Source organism: Grammomys surdaster, unplaced genomic scaffold (assembly GCF_004785775.1).
Source record: "Grammomys surdaster isolate TR1022 unplaced genomic scaffold, NIH_TR_1.0 362, whole genome shotgun sequence".
Classification (NCBI taxonomy): domain Eukaryota; kingdom Metazoa; phylum Chordata; class Mammalia; order Rodentia; family Muridae; genus Grammomys; species Grammomys surdaster.
The window spans coordinates 1,008,346-1,030,957 of NW_021604781.1; the positions used below are offsets into that span (position 1 = coordinate 1,008,346).

General features: G+C 42.2%; 1 protein-coding gene across 5 annotated transcripts in view; it reads left to right on the top strand.

Annotated features, from left to right (window-relative positions):
* The first annotated feature begins 457 nt into the window (after positions 1–457).
* Positions 458–22,612, top strand: part of Pan3 (poly(A) specific ribonuclease subunit PAN3) — a 120,161-nt gene continuing 98,006 nt past the window's right edge. For 3 of the 5 annotated variants that reach the window (XM_028779842.1, XM_028779840.1, XM_028779841.1), the window contains exons 1-3: positions 5,754–5,817; positions 19,782–19,903; positions 21,959–22,025. In XM_028779842.1, the coding sequence (XP_028635675.1) occupies positions 5,784–5,817; positions 19,782–19,903; positions 21,959–22,025 (223 nt within the window). In that variant the 5' untranslated portion in view covers positions 5,754–5,783. Of the gene's footprint in view, positions 876–5,753; positions 5,818–19,781; positions 19,904–21,958; positions 22,026–22,612 lie in introns of those variants that run through there. The other 2 variants (XM_028779838.1, XM_028779839.1) reach the window with 1 other exon arrangement.

Below are 22,612 nucleotides of genomic sequence, written 5' to 3' on the forward strand. Positions count from 1 at the left end.
GCCACGCCTGCCGCCCCCAGCCAGGCCTTTACCCATAAGGCTCCGCGCCCCGCGCGCAGGCGCATAGGCGGCGACCGTCTCAGGAAGAGGAAAATGGAATAAACAACTCGGAGGAACCGAAGCGGGAGACGACGAGCGGAGGCAGAGTTTGAAAACAAACCCGCTCCCTCCGCCGTGCCTTTCCCCACAGCTTCTGGTCGCCGCCGCCTCAGGGTCCCCTGCAGCCCCAGCCACGCGCCCACCGCGGCGTCCCGCGCGGCCCCTTTAAGGACAGCGGAGAGGAAGAGGGAGAATCCCTACTCGCCGCCCGCCCCTCCCCCTCCCCCTCCCCGGGCGGCTCCGGCTCCCACAGCGGGCCCAACCCGCCCGCCCGGCTTCCATCCGGCTCCGGCGGCGGCTCCTTCCCGCCCTCGTCTATGGTGGCGGCGGCGGGGGACGCGGCTGCTGCGGCGTGGCCATGAACAGTGGCGGCGGCCTTCCGCCCCCCTCGGCCGCCGCCTCCCCGTCGTCCTCCTCGCTGGCGGCGGCCGTGGCGGTCGCGGTCGCGGCCTCGTCGGGCGTCGGGGGCGTCCCCGGCGGGCCGGCTGCGGGTGTGAAGCTCAAGTACTGCCGCTACTACGCCAAGGACAAGACGTGCTTCTACGGAGAGGAGTGTCAGTTCCTGCACGAGGACCCGGCCTCCGGCGCGGCCCCGGGGCTCGGCCTCCATAGCAACAGCGTCCCGCTGGCGCTGGCGGCCGCGTCCGGGGCCGGCTTTCCTCCCGGAGCGCTCCCGGGCGGGGGAGCGGGGCCGCCCGCGGGACCCAAGAAGCCGGAGCTGGGCGTCCCGGGGGCGGCGACAGCGGGCGGAGGACTCGATGGACCGCGGGTGGCGAGTGAGTGAGGCCTGGGCGGGGTGGTGCGGTACGGGCGGGCCGGGCACGGGGAGGAGGCCGGAGCCTGCCCGCTTCCCCTCACCTCTGGGCTGCGGGAGAGGCCTAGGCCCTGCGTCGCCCTCCTTCCTTCTTCCTGTTTCCTCTCTCCGCCGCTCAGGGCAAACCCCGGAGCTAGGGAGGCGGGTTCCCGGGAGCGTGGGTGGATGGTCTTGGTGATTGGGGTTGGGGGGCGCTGGGTGTGGGTGCGGGGAGGAGGGGGGATGGGCTGCGGAGTGTAAGTAAGGGGGTGTCGTTTCCGGGTGTGTATGTGTGGAAAGGGGCTGGGTTTGTGAGCACACGTGTGGATGCGTGCTTGTCTGGAGTGCGGTCTGCCTAACGTTGAAGTTCGCCAGTGGGTGTGTTTGTGGGTAGGAGGCGGGAGGTGAGGGGCGGGCTTAAGGCATATTGGCTTTGCTGAAAAGGACGCAAAAAAGTTTTGTAGATGGTTTTCCGGGCTGGGGAACGCCTTCTAAAGGATGTCCGGGGTGAGGGGTGGGGGTGCGGGGAGGAGAGGTGTAAGAAGATCTGTTTTGTTTTTTTGTTTTAAAGTGAGCACAGGTTTAATAGCTTAGACTAGGAATTTCCCAAGATCTACACTCTGGTAGTCAGTCTTCTGGAAAGCTAGAGTAAGTGAACTGAGTGTGTATAGGGATCTTGTCTTTCCCATGACATCGTGTTGAGAGAAGTTTCTCAGTACTGTTCCTCAAGAGTGTCTCGCATTCCGAAGGCTTTCGTGAGAATAATTTAGGACTGTGTATGTTATAGCTTTTTAGTTAAGTGGACTTTGCTATTACTGTAAATGATTTGAACATTAGAATTAGGTGCCTGATTTCCTCTAGTTTTAGATCTTGTTATAACTTGACAGGTTAACTTGGACTTCAGAACAATCTGTCTTTAACACAAACAACCTGATAAAGTGGTTTACTACTTAGGATGATTTATTTTTAAAAGGTTTTTTTTTCTCTGTTTACCGAAGCTTATATGGTAATAAATTTAGATGCCTTGTAAAAAAGTTATTATACTGGTGGGATGTAGCTGTTAGTTTTTTTAAAATTACATTTAAAAGTTACGTGTGTGTGTCTTTGTCAGTGTGCTCCCTCATAGCATGGATGTAGAGGTAGGATGTTTTTGGGGAGTTATTTGCCTCCTACAGTGTGGGTCCTAAAGCTGGAACTCAAGTGGTCAGGCTTTAACTACTATGGCTTAACAAGCAAGTGTTGTCTTTGTCCCCTTCCTCTTCTCTGTTTCTTTATTCAGGGTTTCCTTCTGTAGCCCACACTTGTCTGGAACTGGAGATCCCCCGCCTCTGCCTGGTCTCATGAGCTAGGATTATAGGTTTGCCATCATGCCCAGTGGAGCTTTTGTGTTCAAGGTAAATTTTATGAAATGAAGTTGTAGCTCCAGTTAATTTAAGGATAATGTTTGATTGGTAAGGAATGGAAAAGAACAGTATCTGTCCCAAGTTTGCTTTTTGTTGCTGTTTTAAAACACCATAACCAAAAGCAGCTTGGGGAGGAGGGAGAGTTTATTATATATTAGAATTCATTATTGAGGGAATCCACACGCAAGTTCAAGATAGGAACCTGGAGGCAGCAACTGAAGCAGAGTCCAAGGAGGAAGGCTGCATAATGTCTCTCTGGCTTGCTCAGCTACCTTTCTTAAGCCCAGACCCAGCTGTCTAGGGGCAACACCTCTGTTAATGGACTGGACCCTCCTCCATCAGTTAGCAGTCAAGAAAATGCCTTACAGAAATGTCACAGACCAGTTTATTAGAGGTAGTTCTTCCTTGCCTGTGTGACTGGTTTGTGTTAAGTTGACAAAAATTAACCAACTCAGTAACTGCCTTCCAAAGGAGGACACTTAAAAGTGCTGGTCCTTAACGTGATTTTTCTAAAGTCTTAGTTGGACACAAGAACTGGAAGGCTAGGTTGAACTAAGTGAAGGGAGGAGCGGAAGGAAATCTGTTAGGTGGACTAAACCCTAGGTGTGCCTCTCAGGAGGGTGCAGTCCTTATCAGAGAAACCGAAGGCTACTGAGACACAGAGTCTTTACAAGATAGGCAGTTAATGCTAGGGACATTTAAATACTGTCATTGAATATCATCTGATTAAATAGCTGGGATCCTGTGGTTCTTCTTTGGTTTGTTCTGTTTTTTTGAGACAGGGTCTTAATATGTAGCATTGACTGTCCTGCAACTCAGAGATCTGCCTTCTCTGCCTCCCCAGTGCTGGGAATAAAGGCATGTGTCACTCTGTCTGGCCTTGTGACATTTCTTTAACATGATAGGCCACCATCCTCCTTTCTCTGGCCTTTCCACCTTGATAGGCTTCAGTTAATGGCAGTTCTAAATTTGTACACTTAGTTGTCCAATCTGTTCTCAAATAGCCTCTTAAGACAGCCTTCAACTAATTAAGTGTTCAAGGAAATTAAAATAGACAACACATTCCAAATTGCCATTTAGAAACATCTGGATTGTGTTAGTTGCTGATCTGATATTAGAGCATTCTTCGAGTGAATCTTTAAATGTAACTGGGCAGTCTCTTGTCAGCAAGAGATCATAGTAGGACCGGTACTTGATAGATTTCTTGCTCCTCCTCTGTCTGGCCTCTGTAGAATTGTATGTTCATGTGTATATACTTTAGGCTTTTAATTGAAGTTCCCGTTTAAACTAGAATCATAGTCTAGTTTTGTGTTGCTATAACAGAATAACACAGGTTGAACAATTTTTTAAAAAAAGGAATTTCAGGGTCTGGCAAGATGGCTTTGAAGGTAAAGGCATTTGTCAAACCTTGTGACTTGAGTTCAGTCCTCAGGACTCACATGGTAGAAGGAAAGAACCAACTCCTGGAAGTCCTCTGATTTCAGACTAACTGCGTTCACCAATAAGTAAATATGTATTTAAAAAGAAAACAAAGACTGCAGCCCTATAATCCCAGCACTTGGTAGATGGAGGCACGAGGATCAGAAAGTTCAGGCTCATCCTTTGTCACATAAGAGTTAGGGGCTTGATGGGCTACAGGAAACCAAAAGGGAAAGAATTGTGCCTCTGTTTTGGAGGTTGAAAAGCCCAACATGAAAGTACTGGCCTGTATGGAGAGGGCCTTTATGTGGGACCATCCTCAGCAGAAAGAACAAGAGTGTAGTGTGAGAGAGCAAGTATGTCCAGACTGCTGCTGTTGTCTGATCTTGAGATAACTATTCAGTCTTTTTTTTTTTTTTTTTGGTTTGGTTTGGTTTGGTTTTTCGAGACAGGGTTTCTCTGTGTAGCCCTGGCTGTCCTGGAACTCACTCTGTAGACCAGGCTGGCCTCGAACTCTCAAACTCAGAAATCCGCCTGCCTCTGCCTCCCAAGTGCTGGGATTAAAGGCGTGCGCCACCACCGCTTCGCTAACTATTTCAGTCTTTAGCAACATCAATCCATTCATGAGAGAGAACACCTTGTGATAGAATTGCCTCGTTTTGTTTGTTTGTTTGTTTGTTTGTTTTTTAAGACAGAGTCTCTGTGTGTAGCCCTGGCTGTCCTGGAACTCTTCTCTGTAGACAGATCTTCCATCTGTCTCTGCCTCCTGAATGCTGGGGTGCATCACCCGGCAGAGTCACCAATTATTAGGCCTTCCTTTCTTCCTCTTTACAGTGAGGATTTAGTTTTTAACATGTAGATTCTGGGGGTAGGGGTCACATTCAAGTGGAAGCATTTGGCTTCTGAACTCTCAAATGCTGTCCTCATAATGCCCAGTACATTCCTTCCATCTCAGTAGTCACGAGACTGTTAACTCCTTCCATTATCAGTTTAAACGTTCGTGCAAAGTCTACAGCCGCATCTAAATCAGATAGGTGAATGACGATTTCGGAGGCGTATTCCTCTTTAGCCAAGAGTATGGAATTGTTACATGCTTCCAGAGTTGAGTGCTTAAACAGGTGGGAGGTAAATGTTTTTCATTCCTTTTTTTTTTTTTTTTTTTTTTTTGGTTTGGGTCAAGCAACCCCAAAACCTTGTGCAGCATTTAAACCCTATGCTGGGCTGGGAGTTGGACCCCAGAGTCTCAGGCCGCCATAGCCCTGTGGTTTTTTTATGCACTCACTTTTTAAATCTTTTACCTTGGCTTTTTCTATTTTTATCTGGACACTGGTGACTTTACAGTTTTGTGATGTTAAGAGATGGTATTGTCTGAGTAGGGGCTGTGAATGTGTGGCTCTAATCCACTGTGAGGCCCCCAGGCTGTCAGGAGACTCTTTGAAATAGAGTTGTGTGTTTGTCAAGGCCCCTTAGATTTTACATTGTGTGACAGAGTCAGTGGCATACATCCTGTATCCGTTTCCTTCTGTGGGTCATGCTTCCTGGACTTGGCTTTGCTTGAGCAGTAGCTGCTGGGAGCAGAGAAGAGTCCTGAGGTGATTTGGCAACCAACCTGAAAAGGCAATCTGGCCTGGACGCCCAGACAATTTTGCTTTCTTAGACTTCTGGGTCAGTCCTGGGATAGGACAGTAATGTCAGATATCTGTAAATACCCTAAGTGTCATTTTCAGTGTCATCATGACCCCACCCAAGCCCTCTTTTCTTCTTCCTATTAATTCCTTATTCTTTTGACAGCTTCATATGTGTTTATAATGTATTTCCCAGATACATTTTTTTAACTCCCATTTCCTTTGGGATGCTTCCTGCCATGTTCCCCTCCTACTTTTAGGTCTTTTTAGCTTTTAAAAAAATAACCCACTGAGTTACAGTAGGGCTGCCTGCAAGAGCGTTGGTGTGGGATTATTTACTGGAGCATGGGCAATTTGCTAATGGCTACACCTCTGAAGAAAAATGACTTCTGCTCCAGTAGCTCCTTGGCTAGGGGAGGGGCTTCATGAACTCTTCCCCAATTCATGCTGGAATGTCGACAGGTTCCATCTTGTGCAGGTAATGAGTTCATGAGTTCCATGGCTGTGTCATGTCCAGAAGACAAAGTGTTTCAACAGTGTTGTCTCCAACCTCCAGCTCTTACATGTACATTCTTTCTGCCTTTCCCCAACATTCCCAGAGCCTTGGGTTGGTATGAGTGTGTCTGCGTGTGTGTCACGGATCCTGTTTAGAGTATCCTGTTTAAAGTACTCACCAGTTAGGTGTGTCAGCCTTAACTGCTGCTCATTAAACAAGGAGGCATGGCTGGCCAGTGTTGCTCAGTGGAGTAAGTTGCTGGTGCAGCAGTGCTGAGTAGAAAGGTGAAGCTCTCGTAAACGTTCCTCTTCATTCTTTCACATGGCGAGGCTGCAGGTTTCCAAAATCCTATTGTTTAGCTTCCCCTTTAATTGCACATTCTCTCTGCATTTTCTGCTTTTCAGAACTTGTATGCAGTAAAAGACAGGCATGCAATTCCTTTGTAGTTTGTGTAGAAACTTCTGCCAAATAGCCTAGTTCATTGTTCTTTTGCAGCTTTCTTCTAGCAGGGACAGAAGTTGGCCAGTTTTTGACATGGTAACAGGATGGATGAGCTTCTTGCTTTTGTGTAGGAAGAGCTTGTTAGTTCATTTCTGAATACTGTTACACTATACAAATGCATCATCTGCTTTCTAATACTATTAGTGGGCACTTGGATAGTTTCTTTCTTTCTTTTTTCTTTTTTTTTTTTTTTTTTGTCTGAGAAGAAAAACACTTAAGTATGTGAGCTGGAGAGATGGCTTAGTGGTTAGGACACTTGATCTTCTCGGTGACTGAAGTTCAGTTTCCAGCACTCATGCCTCTGCCTTCAGCTTCCAACCACCAGGAACTCCAGCTCCAGGGGATTTTATGCCCATTCCCCACCTCTCTGTCACCTTTTATACACATGTACATAGACACACATAAAACTGAAAATGTAATTATAACAAGAATTGCAGGTGTATTTTGGAGAGTGCCTTGCTTAGTTAACTAAGGGTGGGATTGGTAGGTACAGTAGGTGCATCTGTTTATCTTCAGTGACCCATGCTGCCTTTCTCTTGGGAAGTTTATGAGTTTGGTCATTCTATATTCTCTTCAGAGTTTGGTGTTGTCTGTCTTATAAGTGCAGCTATTCTGCTGGTTAGAATGTATGGCATAATACTGTTTTTTTTTAAATGTCTATTGATTAATTGAATTAGTCAATGCTGATACTATCACAAAATATAATAGGGAAATACAGAGTTTTTTTAAAAGTACATGGCTATCTTGTGTGGAATATAGGCTAGTTGATGGTGTAAGACTTTCTCCATTTTGCCTGGCTCACCCTTGTCAGGGAAGTAGCTTTTGTTTGTTGTTTTTCTGTAGTGTAGGAAGGCTCTCCACTCGGGCTCTGCTGACCTGGCAGTGTGATAAGAGCGTGTTCGGACAGTCAGGGTGTTAGGATACTGTAACTTAAAGGCACTTGTTTTTTCATAGTCATGTTTCTGTTGGAGCTAGTTGTTTTAAATGTGGTTTTTGTTTAAATAAAGTATTGGTGGGATTATATTTTCAAGTAGCTAGATTTTCAAGATGGCTTTACTCCAGCCGGTACTCAAGCTTGAGTAGCTAAGATCTGTCAGTGTATGTTTTATGTGCTTGATTTTTATTTGAAGTCCAGAAGATCTGTTTGTTTTATCAAAACATAATTCCTTTTCATTTCTGCGGATCGTAGTTAACAGTGAAAGCTTGGAAATAAGATGTATGGCAAATGGCTTCCTTACTAGTTTTTGTAACCTTAGTCAGATTTTTAATGTCTTAGCCCCAGTGTTTCTCATCTTGGTAGCAGGTATTAGTGCCTGCCACAGGTGGACTGAGGAGTGAAGATAGACCAGGTGGCAGCAGCACCTCTTTTGTAGGAGACTTGTGTCCTCTACTTTATTTTTGATTAGGGTCTCTAACTGAACCTGGACCTGTCTCCTCCTTGGTGCTGGGATTACAGGTACAAATAGCCTCATCTGACTCTTTCTGTGGGTGATGGGTCCTGGCTTAGGGTTTCATACTTATCAGGCAGGTACTTTACAGGTTGAGCATTTCTGCAGCCCTTAGTGCAAGATGATAAAATACTTAACTTAGTGGTTGTGTCTCCTTTTGGTATTAGGAATCAGTATTGGGCTGAGAATCCCAAGATTATGGTTTTTAGTGCTATAACTTACAAAAGAGTTGTGACCATGGGCTGCTCATTTGGTCCATATGAAAATACAGTTCTTTTCCTGTAAAATAGGAGGATGGAGTATGTGCAGCACATGACCTAAAAGCTTTCCAAGTACGGTGCTTTAAATGTACTTGTGTTTAAGAAGACAAAAGTCTTTCCTGTTTCTTCTTAGAATTTCTCCTTCTGAACTTAAAACTGATCAGCACCTGAGCCTTGGTGTGTGGTTTAAAGGTCTGATCTCCTTGATTCTGTGTTAACTGGTATGCAGATAACAGTCCTTTACAAGAAGACCTCCCCTTTGGAGCCAGGTTATCACCTGACCTCATGCTATTATGTTGCCAAGGCTGACCTTGAGCTTCTGGTCCTCTTGCTTTCTCCACCGTAGTGCTGGGTGACAGGTGTGTACCACTCACTATGCCTGGATTATGCAGTGCTGGGAATGAAAGCAGGGTTCTCTGCATGATGTGATTGCACCGTACCAGCTGAGCTACATTCCCCAGCCCCTCTTTTTTTTTTTAATGTCTCTTTGGTATATCTTGCTTTTTTTTTTTTTTAAATTAAGTATTGCTTCAATTGTTCTAAAGGTAGTTTTTTTTTAATATAAAGATTTATTTATTTTATATATATGAGTATGCTGGCGGTCTCTTTATACATCCCAGAAGAGGGCTATTACAGATGATCATGAGCCACCATGTGGTTGCTGGGAATTGAACTCAGGACCTCTGGAAGAGCAGTCAGTGCTCTTAACCACTGAGCCATCTCTCCAGCCCTAAAGGTAGTTTTATTATATATTCAGAATCAGAAGAACCTAGCTTTTAAAGATCAGAATGATAGCTTAGGAATTAAAAGTTTAAAACATACACAAGTTAAAATTTTGTTTCTTTATTTTGGAGAGAGGGTCTCTTGTAGCCCAAGCTGGTCTGGAACTTACTATGTAGCAGACCTAGGACTTCTGAACCACTTACCTCTACCTTCTAAGTGCTGAGACTGTAGTAGTGTGTCCCTCTACACCTGATTTTTGTGGTATTGGGAATTAAACCTGGACTTCATGCATTCTAGGCAAGAATTTAATAAAAGATCTAGGGCTCTGACCCTAAAAATTTAAACAAGATAAAGAGTACAAGAGAGAAAAAGTTTCCTTTAAGTTCTCAGAGCCCTCTTTCCAGATGACAGTCATTTTTTTTTTAGTTTATTTTACATCCATTCATGAATATTGTATTTGTCTATTATCATTCATGTTTATATTGCCCTTACTTCAGTGCACATTGGCACCCACATACACGCAAGTATGAATCTATACAGAACGCCTAATGAACTTTCAGTTTTCAAATGTGACAGTTTAGCTTGTATTTTGTTTTACATTTACATAGAAATCTACCCATTTCTTCATGACTGCATAACATGTCACTGTATGCCTGAATTATTTTTTTTTAAATGTTGCCTATTTAAATCATGTGTGTGTGTGTGTTTTGCCTTTTTTTTTTTTTTCTTTCGCTGGGGGATAGAATCTTGGGCTTTGTATGTGCTAAGACATTGTTCTGCCACTGGAATGTCCGTCTAGTCCAGGACCTTCAGTGATGGGGAGTAGATTGATTAAGTAGCAGTAGATGAGCAGTTGGTAAGGAAGTGTCCCTGTGGCCAGAGCTCGGAAAACTAGGAGTGTAGCTCTTATAGGAGACTGTTGGTAAGGTCGTCAGGTACATGATTATAAAAAGACAAATTATACAGATAATTGAAAACTTAGATGATGATAATCCCATGAGATAGGATTGTCTCCTTTTTAGAAGAAAAAAATCTTAACAGAATTATTTGCTCAAAGTCTTAAAAGTAGAAATTGGCAAAAGAGGGGGATTTATTTATTTATTTATTTGGCATATCCGGGTTTTTAGCTCATAGTTTAAGTTGGTACAGTCATCCTGATGGGTAAGTCAAGACAGCAGGAACTTAGAAGTCACTTTGCATCAACAAGCAAAGAGTGATGAATGGCTTGACTTTTTTTATGTAGTCGAGAATGCCTGTGGAGGGAATGGTGCCACCATTCTCTGTGGGCAGACTTTCCAACCTCATTAAGGTAGTCAAAGTTATTAACCCCCAGACATGCTCAGAGGCCTTTGTTCCAGTTGGGAATGGGTTAACCATTCCAGGGAATTCTCTCCAGTGATGGTATGAGCTTAAAATGTGCAAGACCCTGGGTTTAATCCCCAATACCAAAATAACTGGAAAAATGTTAACAAAAAGGATATAGTAGGTATATCATTTTGTTTACAAGAAAGAGTTGAAAAAAAAATTTTGAGACAGAATCTCACTATGAGGTACTGGCTATCTTAGAACTTACTATTTAGGCCAGAGTATGATAGAAGGCATGCACCACTACGTCCAGATGAGTAATTTTATGATTAATGCAAACATTTTTGTTTGTTTACTTTTTATTTTTCAAGACTAGGTTTCTCTGGGTAGCCCTGGTTGTCCTGGAAGTCACTTTGTAGACCAGACTGGCCGTGAGCCCAGTGATGGTCTTGCCTCTGCCTCTGGAGTGCTGGGATTAAAGATTTGGGGTTAAAGACTTGTGCCAACACTGCTCGGTATATGTAAAAATATTTATGAACAGTTGTTTTATGTTTCTTTCCCCTGTTGCTATGATAAAATACTCTTGACAAAAGTAACTTAGTGGAGAAAAGGTTTATTTTGGCTCACAGTTCTAGGTTACAGTCTATCCTCATGGAGAAGTCTGAGCTGTAGGACCGTGTGAAAGCTGGTCACGTTGCATCAGCAGCCTAGAAACAGAGGGAAGAATGCATGCGTCGCTCTGCTCACTTACATCACACCAGATAGCATGGGATTTCCCTGACTAGGAATGGTCCTGCCCACAACTAGGAGCTGGAGAGATAGCTCCTCTCTAGGGTTAAGGGTGTGTACTGTGCATTGCTCTTGCAGAGGACCTATTTCCAGGTCTCTCTACAACTCAAGCTCCAGGGGATCTAACCCTCCTGTTCTGTCCTCTAGGTACCTGCACCCACTTGGAATTGCATGAGTGCACATGCATGCAGAGGCAAACTACCAGTGTTAAAAAAGATGAGCACCTCCCTCCCCCAAGAATTAATGTAATAATGACAATGTTTCCATCAGCATGCCTTACAGTTGCAGTTATGTGAATGCTCCTTGTGATATGATCATTATCTTAGGAAAACTGAATATCCCAGCATTCAGTTTTCAGCAGAAATACTGGCGTATTAAGTTTTTCTCTGTATAAATTCTACATTGTCTTTTAAGTTCATTTATTTAGCAATCCCCTTTATACGGTTTTTAAAAAATGTAACTCATTTAAAGACTATTAAACTTCTCAATTGTGGGTTCATACTTGAGTTATCTTTGGTGAGCATGTGCAGTTGTACAGCCAGCAGGTTTCTAACTGCTTTACAGATAGTCTTTCATTGTTTTTCACAATGCAGTTGAGGTTTGCAGCACAAATGGTAATGCCATCTTCATTGTATCTGTATTTGCCCAAGACTGACTGAGCAGAGCTGAGACTCAAACTTTTTCAGCAGGTTATCACTGGTTGTTAGAACTTCATAATGACAGATTAAGGAGTTCAGATCTTATTTCAAGTGAGTTCTAACACGCATGTAGTCTGTTAAAGTATTAGCAAAGGAGAGTTCCATGGTATTTTCTGCTGGGCATTTTCTGTAAAGTGTCTTCTGTGCACTTGCATTCTTCAAGATGTTCAGTGTTTTAGGACATCTGTTGACATGATGTTTTAGCTCATGACTAAAAAGTCCAGGAGCATCACTGTAGGAAGATAGGACAAGTTTCCAGTCTTCTTCATCTGTGGCTGACTCCTAGACCCAGGACCTGGGTCATGATGGGCTAGTACTCCACCACTGAGCTCTGTTTCATAGTTTTGGAGACTTGGGATTCTAAGATCCAGCCAAAATCAGGTTTGGAATTGGCCGTGAAGTTTTCCTTTTTTGTTTCTGTGCTTTCAGAAAAGCAGAAAGGGCAGACAGTAATGTAACATTTATTTTATATAGGTATGAATCCCACTCACAGTGGCTTAATCTTGTAAAAATTCCACCACTTAGTGTGAGTTTGGATGAACACATTTCAGATCCTAGCATTCTGCTCCAAATTCCCATGTGTCCCCCCCCCCCCACTTTTTTCTTTTTTTTTTAAAGCATAGCACATCCATTTTGTCCCAGTAATTCCAAAACTGAGTCCTTTTCAGGACCAGCTAAAGTCTTGAAGAGTCTTCCCTGATGTAGATGAGACTCAGGGTATGACTCCTCCTCAGGCAAACTGTTCTTTCAGACGAGTCCTCCTAGCTCCACTGCTGAATGGGAAAGGATAGACGTTTCCTTTTCAAAAGGGAGAAGTAGAAGGACAAGGGGTAGCACTCAGCAGAGCACATGCTACTGAGGCTAGAAAGTCATCTTCGAGTGCTCCGCATGCCCCCGCCCCCCTTGCCATGATCTACACCCAGCACTTACTGAGAAGGGGCCTTGAGTTCCCCACACTGCAGAGATACCTGTTTCCAAAGCCTTTCTGGGAGCAGTCCACATTGCAGCATTGACTATTTGCTGCTGCTCTGTCCTCAGGCTGATACTTCATGCTGGTGTGTACAGTTCTGGTCTTGAGGGTGGTTCTTTCTTTACATTCTACTATACATTGCTGTAGGCTACTCCTGTGACAGTCTCTCCTGGGCCAGTTTTCTGCCTAGTCCCCAAGGTTTTCTAAATGCCGTTTGAAGTATAGGTCTTCACCTATGTCTTCATAACTCCTGCCCTCACCCCTGCTGTTAGCACCATACAGATACCTCGAAGGTTTACTGTTGTGCCTTTTCTATAGGCAGCTGAGCCACAACTGGGTTCATTAGAGCCATGATGGAGTAACAACCAAGAACACTACACAAGAATGCAAAGGGACTTGAGGTGGCCCAGGGCAAGGAGAACTGATGAAGTCCTGTCATCTCTGGGCCTTCCCCTGAAAGAGCTCTCTCTCTATCTTCAAGGCCTTGACACTCTGGGCCTGTGTGGGAGTGGCAGACTGAAGATAACTAGAATGCCCTCGGATCATTCTTTGAGCAAAGGCGATTGTGTTGATGGTTGTTTAATGCGCTCTCCTGTAAACTGTCAGATACAGACTTTTTCTTTTCTAAATTCTTTCTCCTTTGATTATAAATTTTATCTTAAGATTGTTTTCAAACATTTTCCTGTGAACAGTTAAGATAAACCATCTAGCATCTTCAACATTTTTTGTAGAGTTTGCATTCATCAGACATTGCAGTATTCTGCTTGAAAGTTTAGAAAGCATTAGGACACAATTCAGTTAAATCTTTGTCACTTATTTACATGGCTTTTGAGATACCATCTTACTATGTATGTAGCCAGATTGGCCTGGAACTTGCAGTAAACTTCCTGCTTTGACCTCCTCAGTGCTGGACCACAGGTGCGCTCCATATTTATCACCTTACAGGATGTTCTTTTCTCCCCCCCCCCCTTTTTTTTGTTTTTGTTTTTTTGTTTGTTTGTTTGTTTTTTTCCGAGACATGGTTTCTCTGTATAGCCCTGGCTGTCCAGGAATTCACTCTGTAGACCAGGCTGGCCTCGAACTCAGAAATCTGCCTGCCTCTGCCTCCCAAGTGCTGGGATCAAAGGCGTGCGCCACCACTGCCCAGCTTTTCTCCCCTTTCTTAACTGTATCTTGTTTCTGAATTCCAAATCAAGACCTCAGAACAAGCTCTAGTATTATTTTTATTTGCATCTGTGTGTGGGTATTGTGGAGCCCAGAAGAGGGCATTAGATTGTGAGCTGCCTGCTGCCATGGATGCTGAGAACCAAAGTTGAGTCCTCTGCTGATGTGGGAAGTGCTCTTACGTGTGCTGAACCATTGCTCCAGCCTTCTTCTCATCCTTTTACCCAGCATTTTTTTTTAAACCATCACTTTTAAAAAGACTCTTCTAGTTGTGGCTTTCCACTAACTGACCAGAATCACCCTTTATGGTTCTCCCTGTGCTTATTATTTAGTTCTAAAGCTGCTTCCACATTTTTTGGCCTTTGTTGATATGATTGATACCCCATTTCTGAGTACTAGTTTTTTAATAAGTCTTTTTCTGCAGCTATAGTAAAAGAAAAGTTACTATACTCATAGCTATTACTCACAGCTCTGGAGACTGGGGTGTTGGGAGTTCAGTGTGCCAGCAGGTGTGTTTTTTGGTGAGGAGTGCTCTCTGTTCAGTGATGTGGCTTTCCCTAGTGAATGAGATAGAAGAGGTCAAAGGTAGAGAATGATGTGGTTGAACATTGAGTTGATTTTATTTTCAGCTCTAGAATTGGAGTAACACTTCATTTGAGAAAATAGAAGTGTTTATGGGCCATGTATAAAAATTTGATTTTTATAGACAGAGACAGAAGAAGCCGAAACAAAAGAACAGAGCAAATTGGTCATTTCTAAGTTAATTACCCTGTAAATGAGAGCCAGGAAACAATGATAGAAAAATAGCGAATTTGTTATTATCAGATGTCTTGAGATTATCTTTTCTTTTGGTAATGACTTAATCAGATGTAACTTACAGCCTCTGTTGAAATTGGATGATTGGGACACAGTCCTGCCTCGCGCGCATCTCCCCCCCCGCCGTGTTCTTGGCAACAAGCAGGTTACTTTTACTTGCTATCTGGAGCATTTGATAACGGGAGTGGCCCTCTTTTGAACTTAGCCTGGTCTTTGGGGCCTACTGTAAGAGCTTAAGTCCCAAATGGCGTGTTGATGAGCATTACTTAAAGAAGGAGCAGCTCCTTGGATATTCTGTGTGGGTTTTCTGAGTGCTCTCCCCACAAAGCTCTGGTTTCTGAACCACCACCTCAGGCCAGACTTCCTAACTGCTGAGATTTAAACATGTGAATTTGCTGGTACATTCACAGAAGAGTAAAAACTGAGATGGCATTGGGCTTCTGTGGAGACAAAAAGCTTTAAATGGATTGCAAATTACTTAGTTGACTGTAAAACTAGGATTGAAGGAGTGAAAAGATCTTATCTGGCCAGTAGCATTTACTGTCCTTAATTTAAATATAAAACCAGAACTGATCCTTTTGAGGTAGGATTGTTTTTGTTCTTACTAAGTTAAACAAGTTAGTATCTTCATAGTCTATATAGGGGGAATTATGTGTCATGGATTAGTGCTTTTCCCCCAATTGCTTGAAGTGTATATTCACATCTGTTCATCTCTAAACTGTTCTAAAACAAAATGCAAATGTGAGCATATAGCACTGTATATGTGAATTCTGGCATGTTTAAAGATTGTTCTGTTGTACAATCTTGTAGAAAATAAGTAGAGGAAATTGAATTTAAAATGTAAAAGAAAATTTAGATGTATTTTTACTTTTTGAGTATTTTGCCTGCATATATGTATATACATTATATGGATCCCCCGGTACCCAAGGAGCTCAGAAGAGCTGGAGTTCCGCATGGCTGTGAATCACCATGTGGATTCTAGGAACTGAATCTGGGTCCCCTGCAAGAGTAATAAGTGCTCTTAACTGCTAAGACATTTCTCCAGCCCAAATTTGGTAATTAAAACAAAAAAAAAATTGGTATAAGCTATTTGTAGTGAAAAACATTTGGAATAAAAATGCTATTTAAAAATAATTCGACTTGGCCAGTGTATAGTGTTTCATACCTTTAATCCCAGCATTCCAGGGTGTGTGTGTGGTATCTCTGAATTTGAGACCAGCTTAGGCTACAGAGTGAGTTCCAGGACAGTCAGGGCTACACAGAGAGAAACCCTGTCTTTAAAATCCAAAAAAAAAAAAAAAAAAAAACCACTGTGGAATTGTGATGTTACTACCTAGAATTGCATCCTGTCCTATTAGGGAGAAGCGAAGACCACTGTTCCAAAGGCTGGTGGATTAGAGGAGCTTCATCATGATGGTTCTCAATTCTTGTCATCATTAGCATGAGAAATAGCTGCATTGTAGAAAAGCAAAAAAAAAAAGAAACAACCTCTTTGTTCACAACACTAAATGGTGTTCTTGGCCTTTTTATTCTGTCAGACTTTTTGTATTTCTGTAAGAATGCATAATCATGCTGTAAGATGTGTTCCTCTCCCACTTGATATTATAAGTGACTAGTATGCTAAAAGGAAAAATCACCAGCTTCCATTCTCTGTTCTGTACTTTGACACGATCACTCTAAAGCAGCTGACCTCCAGCTCTACATTCCACTTGGACATGGTGTGATGAAGACACCTATCTGTGTCCCTACAGGGTTACCTCTTCCTTCTGCCCCCACACTGCAAACATCTATTGCAAGTAGCAGGACCCTAGGTCTCTTCTGTCTGATTTGGCTACAAGTTTGGGGTTCCTATGACTTCCTCCTTGGGTTTGAGAATTTGCTGTACAGCTCACAGAACTCAGGGGTACTGTTCCTTGAGGTAGGGTAATTAGTATAAACATCATGATAGCACTGTCTAGTCATGTTAGTTGTGAGGGTCTCTTGTGACCGTCATGGCCAGCAGAATAACCATCTGTGGGAGGCAAGAAGGTGGTCCAGTTCAATATGACGCAACAGCTGATGTTAGGTCAAACTTCCCGATACGCATATTTAAACACAGCACAGTTTGGGGGAAAACTTTCCTGGTTTTTAAATAACTCAATTTTGGGTACACAATAAACTTTAGACATGGCTAGAACTCTTTGTAAAGTACATGTGACATCTTCTATAAAGATAGGTTCTATCGATTGACTCCATGTGACATCTATAAAGATTGGTTCTGTAGATTAATAAATGTCTGGGGGAGGATTCAGGGAGGTCTGAGCCACACAAAGGTCACTAGGCTGTTAATCACATTCCCACCTAGCCTTTCGGGCAGAAACCAGGTTGAACATTCCTCCCTTTGAAGGACAACCCTGTGTGTTTAATATTCCTGGATCCCTGGTGTTTATCTGTGAGCTCAAAGACTTCTCTGTTTCTCACAGTTAGTGTGTGAATGAAAAAAAATTAAAATTAATGAAAAGACTGTTGATTAGTTTTGAATTGAAGAGGGGCACATAAATATATAGGGCAAAATGTAGTGGCAGCAAACAGTGGGTGATGGGTGTTGGCCAAAGGTAAACAGACTTTCAAGTAATGTAAAATAGTGCCATCTTGTTGTAAACTGAACCAAAGAGCCCTTGTAAACTAGGCTGGTCTACATTCCTTGAGAGAGGAGAAAGAAAAAGGAAAGAATAAGGAGATGAACAGGTGATTATAGGCTAGGATAGGCTAGAAGTGAGCTGGCCTGAACAGTTGACATTGGTGTTAATGAAGGAGAATATGTAGGAGGTGAGAGCTTGGTGGAAATCGGGTATGGAATTCATAGTGGTTGCTGGACTTCTCTGCTATGAGTGGTCCCATCTTCTCTCTCTTTCTTCGGAGGTCTGGATTATGGAAGCTGTCATAATCTGTAGCTTCTACATCACAGACAGTCTCAGATGGTTATACTCCTACAAATTTTTTCAGGGTTCATGTTGACCATGATGGCCCCGACTCTGCAGCTTTTTCCAATATTCAAAGTTATCCTGCAGACTTTGGTGACTCTTGGATTTTCAGCATCCCCCAAGGGATGCATAGATCTGACCCAAAGGGTTTTGTTTGTTTTGTTTTTCTCCCTGTAACTTTGCAGTGTTGTGTTGGTCAGGTTTTGTGATGACCTCCTATGATAGTTTTGTCCGAGCTTCTTGTGTGTGTGGTTCACAGTGGGTCTTGGGCTGCCACCCTGCCACAGCAACAGAAGTCTTTTTGAAGTGACATCTTGTTTCTGCTGTGAGTTGGCATGGTGAGCACCTCGCTCTGAGAGAGAATTCTCCCAGCACCTCTCTGCTGATACTGCTGTTGCCCTGGATGAGATCCAACTGTTAATAGAGTATTTACTCTATTCCAGTAGTTGCTCTTCAGTTTTATATAGTCCCTGAAGACTCTGGGACATGCTTCAGTGTTGTCTACCACCTTAAAAAAGAGAAACTTTAAACTTCTGTCTAAGTATAGAGGAGAGTATAATGACCCCAAGGCATCAGACTTTAATAGGGGCAGTTGCTGTGCCATCCTGTCCAGTTTTGTTTTTCTGGAGTATTCATGCATACTAGGGAACAAACTAACAGCTTCACTCAGGCTAGGCAAGTTCTCTACTGCCGAGTTCTCAGCCCTCCATTTTATTTTAATTGCATATTTTTGTTAGTGTTTGGTTGCTTGTTTTGCTTGTTTTACTCTACAGCCCAGACTGGCCTGAAGCTCACTGTGTAGTCCAGGGTGGCTTTCTGCCTTCGTCTCTTGACTGCTGTTAATAGGCCTTAGCCACCATACTGACTGACTACCTTTAAAGTATGACACCAGCATCCCCACTGAGTTGCTCAGTGTGGCCTTGAGCTCACTCTGTTGTAGTTCTAGGTAGGCCTTGAACTTGTGATCCCTCTGCTTCAGCAGTTAAAATTATAGACCTGTGTTGCCAGACCTGGAATGTCAGGGATATTTTAAATAAATCCTGCCCATCAGTTATAATTATTTTAAATTACATGGTAATTCTTCACTGAATATGTTAACATTTATTAAAATTTTTAGTGGATGTATTACACTTTCTACTTTTGTTAAAGTGTATCTATCTATCCGTCCGTCCATCCATCCATCCATCCATCCCAGACAGGATCATGTATCCTAGGCTGGTCTCAAACTTAACTGTGTAGCAGAGGATGACTTTGAATCCTGATTCTCAGGTTTCACCTTCCCCTCATGGAATTCTGAGATTATAGGCATATATCACCATGCCTGGTTTGTGCAGTTGAGATAGAGTTCAGGGCTACCTGCGTGCTAGGCAAGCAGCCTATCACTGAGCTGTATTTCTAGCTTTGTGGATTTTTTTAGTTTATTTTTTATGTAGGGGACTGTTAAGTTTCTTAGTGACTCTGTTCAGATCAGCTCAGGTTCATGGTGTAACCCATAAGACATTGTAGAAAGACTTGGATGCTGAGAATATGAAAACAGCTTACCCAGTACCTGTGGCCTAGCTAGTTTGACTGTCTTCTACATTTCTTCCTTAAACTCAGCACAGAGAGAACACTGGGTCCTTCTTTTCTTCTCTTTTCTTCTCTTCTCTTTTTCTTTTTTTTCTTTCTTTCTTTTTTTTTTTTTTTTGTACTACAGTCCCTTGTGGCCTTCACAGTTTCTCTCTGAATTCTAAGGTAGTGTAAGACTGTTTCAGATTGGTTGTGAAAGAGAAACAGACTTGACAAACTGATCTCTGTTTATATTACTCCAGAGATTGTGATTAGGAGTCTCCAGTTCTTCGCTAAATTAAAGGAAAGGAACTTGACTAGGAAGCTGTAAGTGTGGGCTTTTTCATGTGTTGTGTCCACTAGGTGATTAGTATAAAAATACCATTCTGGGCCAGCGTTGGAACACACCTTTAACTCCAGCATTTGGGAGACTGAGGCAGGCCCGATCTCTGAGTTTGAGGACAGCCTGGCCTACAGAACAAGTTCCAGGATAGCCAGCACTACAGAGAGGAATCCTGTCTTGAGGAAAAAAATTTTTTTTTTTTTTTTCTGAAGACAGGGAGGAGGTAGCAGACATGAATACTTTAAAACAGCTTTTTAGTGTCAAATAAATTTTAATCTTATCTTGGGTTATGACCTGGTAAATAAACAAACATGTGACAGATTATGGGACTCTGATATTTATTTAGAAACAGAGAAAAAAAATCTATGTTTTATCCTTTTAAATAACTGTAAATACTTCCATTTCCCTTCTCTTTCAGTTCCCGGTATGGATGGAGGTGCTTTAACTGACACAAGTCTCACAGATTCCTATTTCAGCACCAGCTTTATTGGAGTCAATGGATTTGGAAGCCCTGTAGAAACAAAGTATCCCTTGATGCAGGTATTCTCAGGGTGGATCTAGACGGCTTCCATTCTCAAACTGTTGGGGCGGGAGGGCGGACATTAAGAGGTGAGAGACTTTAACAGTGAAATGCAGGATGTCATTAGAGGTGGAATCAGAGCTTTTGAGGTAGGGTTTGGAAAGTGGGGTGTGTAGAGGGTAGATGGAGATTAGTTGCATGTGTGTAATGTGTATTTAATTAAAGTTTGATAATGCTCATAGTAAATTTTTAAAAACTTAAATAGCCAATAATACATGCATATGCTATCAGTGTTAAAAAAAAAAGTCTCTCATTTTCACTAAACTCCTTGCTAACCTTCTCAGACAGCTAGCAGTACTGTTAACAGTTTCCTGAGCTTGCTCTCTGTTAGGAGGAGTCCGCTGCATATTTCTGAATTTACATCAAAGCTGTTAAATTTGAAGCCAGAGTACTTGAATGAAGTTGACATTGTTTCGCAAAATGCATTCTGCTTCTTGCAGCTGACTTTTCTCTTTGTCATAGCTGTGTGTGTGGCACTGAGGACATTTTGTAGATAGATGAAGAAAAATTTTGTAGAATTAGAATGAACTTGGAAATGTTTTTAATGTTCTTTTTCGGAAAACTTGGTCAAAATAGTGAGAGTAGGCTCATGCCCTTCCTTGTTTCTGTGGTGCCTTCCTGGTCCCCATGACTGTAATAGGATGCTAAAACACCGGCCCTTTGGTTTCCTGTTAGTACTGGATTGATTTTAAAAAGTCTGTACTTTTTGAATGATTATTAACATAATTGTTAAAAGCTGATGTTTCAGTGTCACTCTGTTCCTTTTGGGTTATTTGACTTTAAGCCTTTAAGTAAGCATTCATAGTCATGAACATGAGTCACCTCTCCCTCCTTGTGTATGTTTAGTGTATGTGCATGGCACAGGTGTGTATACCCATGCATGATACATGGAGACCAGAGCTTTGTGCCCGTTGTTTGCCTCTTCTATTGCACTTTGCCTTAATGCAATGAGATGAGATCTCTCACTGAACTAGAAGTTCGTTGTTCTGGTTAGCCAGTGCACCCAGGATCCACCTGTCTTCATCCCACAGTGCTGGGCTACAGTAAGCTAAGCCATGTCTGACGTAGGTGCTGGAGATTCAGTTTTAAACTCTTCACTCTTGGTGAGTAAGAGTTTAGCCACTGAGCTTTCTACCCATTCCTGAATGCCTTATTTTTTAGTGATCAATTATAATTGTATAGTAATTTTGAGATAGGGTCTTATGTAGCTCTCTGGCCAGTCAAAAATATGCCGCATAGCTAAAGGATGGATGACCTTGAACTTATGATCACCTCACAACTGCTTCTACAAATTCTAGGATCACACCACATGCATTATCATGCATGTCTATATATAATTTTATATTAAAATTGTCTCAAGAACTTGTCCTCCTGCTTCCCTTTTTAATTATGCAGAAACTGAGTAAGAAGCCAAGTGACTTAAGTTTGGGATCACAGGATTTAGGCTAGAGCTGAGAAATTACTTTTTCAGAGACTGAGTTAGCATCATATTTAAGATTGGTTGGTTTTAAAGACCTTCTAGATTTAGACAGAGGCAATGGGGCAGAAAAGCAGAGAATGTTTGGCAAACAGAAGTTGTATGAGGGGAAATACACATTGAGAGATGTTAGAGCATGGATTAACTTCATATAGTTATGTTCTACCTTCTTGAATGAGTACTGGAATTTATGTCTTATGGACGGGGAAACTCACTTGTCTTGTCTATGCTGGTGAGTTATACAGTTGTAATTCAAAATAGGCCTATGGCATCTCTTTAAAATACCTTGCTAGTAAGAAAGTATTTGATGTGCTTCCTGGGAGTCTTTGTATTGGAGGTGTAATCTAAGCAGTAGTACTAGCATGTGTAGGAGGGAAGATTAGTTTGTCAGTTATATGAAAGACTGCTCGGCTTCTTACTCAGTTTCTGCATTGTTAAAAAGGAAAGAGAAGATACAACCCGGCCTAGTCAGTCTTACTGTTGGATGCTTTCAGTTCCTTATTCCTCAATGGCTCCATACGCATATTTTATTTTTCAGAGAATGACTAGTAGTAGCAGCTCCCCAAGCCTTCTAAATGACAGTGCCAAGCCATACACAGGCCACGGTAAGATTTGATTGGATGAGTTTGTGTGTATAACTCTGAAAGTAATATGATTGTAGTAGATAATTTTAGAAATTATTAACAGATTAATTAGAAAATAACATTTAATCAAGATTTTAAGTCACCCATTTTTCTTTTAATGTTAATAAATAAATTAAGGTTACATTAAACATTTTAATCATGGTACTTCTTGATTAATATGAATTAAACCTTACAGCTTATTTTCATAGCTCTTATATAGTTCTTCTTTTACAAGAAGTGTCACACTCTAGTGGACTATATGTGAATAGTTTTTAAAAGATTTTTTTTGTCTTTTTTGTCAGTACTTTGAATCATTAAATCATTCAAGTGGAATTATTTTAAAAATTATAAGCATTTAAATAACTTGTTATAATATTTCCAGATATTTTTCCTATATTTTATTTTAAAATGTGTTCCCTGATTAAAAGTATATGTGTGTGAGTGTGTGTGTGTGTGTGTGTGTGCATGCGTGCGTGCGCGTGCACACGTGCAGAGAGAGCACGTACACATATATGCTAGTAACATAGATCAACAAAATGTTAAAAATTATTATTATTATTATATATATA